Below are 2,967 nucleotides of genomic sequence, written 5' to 3'. Positions count from 1 at the left end.
TTCTTTCTTTTAATATCTATCCCTACAGATTCGCCGACGCCACCACATCTTCCAAGGGACTCCCCAAAACTTGCAGGGGCTGGCCCCCCGCACCTACGGAACCCCAAACGCAGGCCGAGGACTGACTGCTCCTCTCTGCTCCTGGACCTGCAGCCGACCCACAAGGGGCCCGTCCCTGTGTTTCACTCTCGGGGACATGCTTGTCCCTGCAGCCCACACGGCACTGCCGCGGTGCCGCCACAGGGGCTGCCGCTGTGGAGCCCCCGCTCTGCGCCGGTGCCGAGCTCCCCCCCGGGGTTCTCCCACCTCCTCTTCTCAGCAGCCCAGAGAGGGTGGTGTGGCCCTAAGCCCTGCGTACAGACCAGGACACCAGAGGCACAGGGGCCAAGGGACGGGGTGGTGGTCACTCATTGACCCCTATCTGAAGGGCGCCTCTGGCTTTCCACGCACAGTGGCGGGGACTGAGCCCTGCCCAGGTCACCCCACACAGGCAGAGGACGGGGGGGTGGTCACCTTGAGGAACTCCTCCGAGCTGCTGCTCAGCCGGGACTCGGCCAGGAAACTTCTCTGTTCCTCTTCCTGGGCCAGCGTGAGCTTTGCCGAACCCTCCGCCTGGTGGGCCAGAGACGCCTGGACCAATTCTTTGCCTCGCTGGACAAACTCTGGGGGTGAAAGAAGCCAAGGACAGGAGGCGACTCTCTGAGCAAGGCTTTCAGCGGGAACCCTCGGGTGCCCTCCTGCCCAGGGGCCAGGACGCTTGTGTTGGCTGTGAAGCTGGGACCCGTCCTACAGGTGACAGACCTGGGTTTCTCCTTGTGAGTCCTGCTAACCGTCTGCCCTTGGCTGAGTCCCATCTAAGCCTTGAACCCTGCCCTGCTGGTGTCCCAAGGTCGACCTTGGACAGGAGCTTTGTGTGCCACACAGAGGCAGCTCCAGAAGGCCACGCGCCCCTTCCTGGCCACCCTGCCGCCGAGCAGGTCTCGTGACCCTGGCAGGACCAGGGACTGCTGCTGGGCGACAGGGTCACTTCTGGGCATGTCTGTGTGACTTTCTGGGGTGAGACCCTCCATCTTCTTCCGCCCCCTGCCTGTTCCAGGTGGCTTTGCTGCGGGGCTCAGGGCCTGCTCGAACCCCAGAGGAGGAAACAGAGCAGGGGACCGAGGCCCCCATGGACTGCTGGACAGGGAAGGGAAGCAAGGCCCAGAGAAGTCAGGCAGCCCAGTCCCCGGGGCAGAAGCGCAAGGGCAGCCCGTGCCCAGCGTCTCCTGCCAGCTGTCCGTGCCAGTCCCGGTTCCCTGCCCGAGCCCCAGAGACCCTGAAGGACGGTGCCACGAACCACAGTGCCCACGCCCACAGGCTCACCCCTGCCGAAGCGCTCGGCCTCCTGCCAGAAGGCCTTGTGCTGCTGCGTCAGCAGCTCCTCCTTCTGCCGCCCGGACAGCTTTCCCTCGACAGCCAGCAGCTCCAGGCCGCGGGAAATGGCGGCCAGGCGGCACCGGGTCTCCTCCTGGATCTGCAGCCTCATGGTCTCAATCCCTTTTGCCATGTGCGCCCGCCCCAGCGTCCTCTCTAGGGTGTCCTGTGGGGAGAAACACACAGGGCCGTAGCCGGGACATCCTGGGTCAGCGTGACCACCAGGGTCTGCTAACCAATGGCTCGGAGGAGGCCGCAAGGCTCCAGACCCGGCGTCCAGCCTTGCTGAGCAAACGTAAATGAACGAACTCTCCTTCTGAGCGCTGTGTCGGGTCCCCAGATGGGGATAAGGATGCCTCTCCTGAGACACAGGGAGGCTGGCGTCAGGTCACATACGCAAGGTGCGTAGTCCCCAGGGAGTGCTCTCCAGAGGGTCACACTTATGGGAGGGAGCCTGATAGAAACACTCATTAAAAGAGAAAAACCCACCTTTCTTACAGCCGGCCCTCCCCCAACCAGTCAGGCCTCTTGCTCCCCAGCCTTGGAACGGAACACAAGGTAAAGCCATCAAAGTGACGGGGTCCCTGGCTCTGTAGCCCCAGGGAGCCTTGCTTCTGGGAATGCCCGAGATTTCTAGGCAACCACTGGCTTCGGGGACACGACGCTTGGGAGAGACACAGGTAATGTAAGCCAAAGGCAGCCCCAGGCCCTGTGTGTCTTGGAGAGCAGACTCTCCTGGACGGAGAGCATGGGGGCTGGGAGTGGATGGGGGGCTCAGGGCCTCCCTCAGCCACTGTCATGCTCCGCTCAGGCCTGGTCACCTCTGTCCTGGGCTCCCCAGCCTCCTACCTCTCGTTCTATTATCTGTTCCCACATGGCCAACAGGGGGGCCTTTCGGAGATGCTGACAGCGCTGTTACCCTCGGCTGCAAACCCTCCTGTCACTGCCCAACTCCTGGGCCCGGTGCATAAGGCCCTCCGGGGCCTCGTCCCACATATTTGCCTGCTCCTGCGGCTAGCCTTTGCACCCGTGGGGTCCCCCTCCCGGCCCCCGGCCACCTCTTCTCACTGCCTGGCCACGTGCCCCTCATCCACTTGGGCTCCTTGGCCCCTCCCTGCCAGTCCCGACCCTCACTGTCGCCTGCGCCTCTGCCTTTGAAGAGCTGATTTTGAGGGACAGTCCCAGGCCAGACGGACAGTCCCTGAGACGGGGGTCACACCCGAATTGCCTGGGTCCCCCTGCCCAGCCCTGGGCTGCACTGTGTGCCGAGCGGCTCTGGTCTCTGCTCCAGCAAAGGGCAAAAACAAGCCCCCAGTTATGATCCAGAATGCCAAGGTTTGTTCCCAACCTTTTTTTTTTTTTTTTTTTGAGTTGGAGTCTCACTCTGTCACCCAGACTGGAGTGCAGTGGCCACTCCCGGCCACCGCAGCCTCGACCTGCTGGGCTCCGGCAATCCTTCCGCCTCAGCCTTCCAAGGAGGTGGAACTACAGGAGTGTGCCACCACATCCAGCTAATTTTTTGATTTATTGTAGAGATGAGGTCTCGCCAAGTTG

At 62.7% G+C, this 2,967-nt stretch overlaps 1 protein-coding gene across 1 annotated transcript in view; it reads right to left on the bottom strand.

Annotated features, from left to right (window-relative positions):
- EVC (EvC ciliary complex subunit 1) overlaps window positions 1-2,967 on the bottom strand; it is an 81,439-nt gene that overhangs the window by 42,717 nt on the left and 35,755 nt on the right. Inside the window, exons 9-10 of the mRNA XM_021716747.1 lie at window positions 1,363-1,579; window positions 514-662 (exon numbers count right to left, since the gene is read on the bottom strand). Of these exons, the coding sequence (XP_021572422.1) occupies window positions 514-662; window positions 1,363-1,579 (366 nt within the window). The remainder of the gene's footprint in view (window positions 1-513; window positions 663-1,362; window positions 1,580-2,967) is intronic.

Source organism: Carlito syrichta, unplaced genomic scaffold (assembly GCF_000164805.1).
Source record: "Carlito syrichta isolate Samal-C Ts95f unplaced genomic scaffold, Tarsius_syrichta-2.0.1 Scaffold308898, whole genome shotgun sequence".
Lineage (NCBI taxonomy): Eukaryota > Metazoa > Chordata > Mammalia > Primates > Tarsiidae > Carlito > Carlito syrichta.
The sequence above is the reverse complement of the archived record's forward strand: the minus strand, read 5'-3'. Positions and strand labels throughout refer to the sequence as shown.